The sequence below is a fragment of the Haliaeetus leucocephalus genome, unplaced genomic scaffold, assembly GCF_000737465.1.
Source record: "Haliaeetus leucocephalus isolate CR32 unplaced genomic scaffold, Haliaeetus_leucocephalus-4.0 Scaffold309, whole genome shotgun sequence".
Taxonomy (NCBI): domain Eukaryota; kingdom Metazoa; phylum Chordata; class Aves; order Accipitriformes; family Accipitridae; genus Haliaeetus; species Haliaeetus leucocephalus.
In genome coordinates this window covers 2,578-3,119 of record NW_010972745.1, presented here as the reverse complement: position 1 = coordinate 3,119, position 542 = coordinate 2,578, and the positions used below count along the sequence as shown (strand labels likewise).

Here is a 542-nt window from a genome sequence, read left to right as displayed (position 1 = left end):
CCCATCCCATCCCCATCCCCGTCCCATCCTTGTCCCCCCCCCAAACCCCCCCCACCCACCGGTGTGGGTGCGGACGTGCCGCTTGAGGTCGAAGGTGTCGTTGAAGCCCTTCCCGCAGTAGGGACACAGGTGACGTTTCACCTCGCTGTGACATTTCAGGTGCCGGTTCAGCATCCGCTGGAACCCGAAACTCTTCTGGCACACGGGGCAGGAGAAGAGTTCTGTCCCCCCGGGGACCCCCCCGGGGACGGGGACCCCCACTGGGACCCCCCCGGGGATGGGGATGCCCGGGGGGATGGGGGCACCCATGGGGCCGGATGGTACCTGCCGATGCGTGGGGAGGGAGGGGTTAACTTGGGCACCCGCCACTCACGGGGACCCCCAATCATGGAGACCCCTACCATGAAGGACCCCCCCCCACACACACCTTTGGGACCCCCAGTCACGGGGACCCCCAGCCATAGGGACACCCCACATTGGGGACCCCCTGGTCATGGGGACACCCCTGGCTTGGGGACCCCCAGTTATGGGCACCCCCAGTT

General features: G+C 67.5%; 1 protein-coding gene across 1 annotated transcript in view; it reads right to left on the bottom strand.

Moving 5' to 3' along the window:
- OVOL1 (ovo-like zinc finger 1) overlaps positions 1-542 on the bottom strand; it is a 3,772-nt gene that overhangs the window by 1,740 nt on the left and 1,490 nt on the right. Inside the window, exon 2 of the mRNA XM_010571179.1 lies at positions 60-353. Coding sequence (XP_010569481.1) covers positions 60-353 — 294 coding nt within the window. The remainder of the gene's footprint in view (positions 1-59; positions 354-542) is intronic.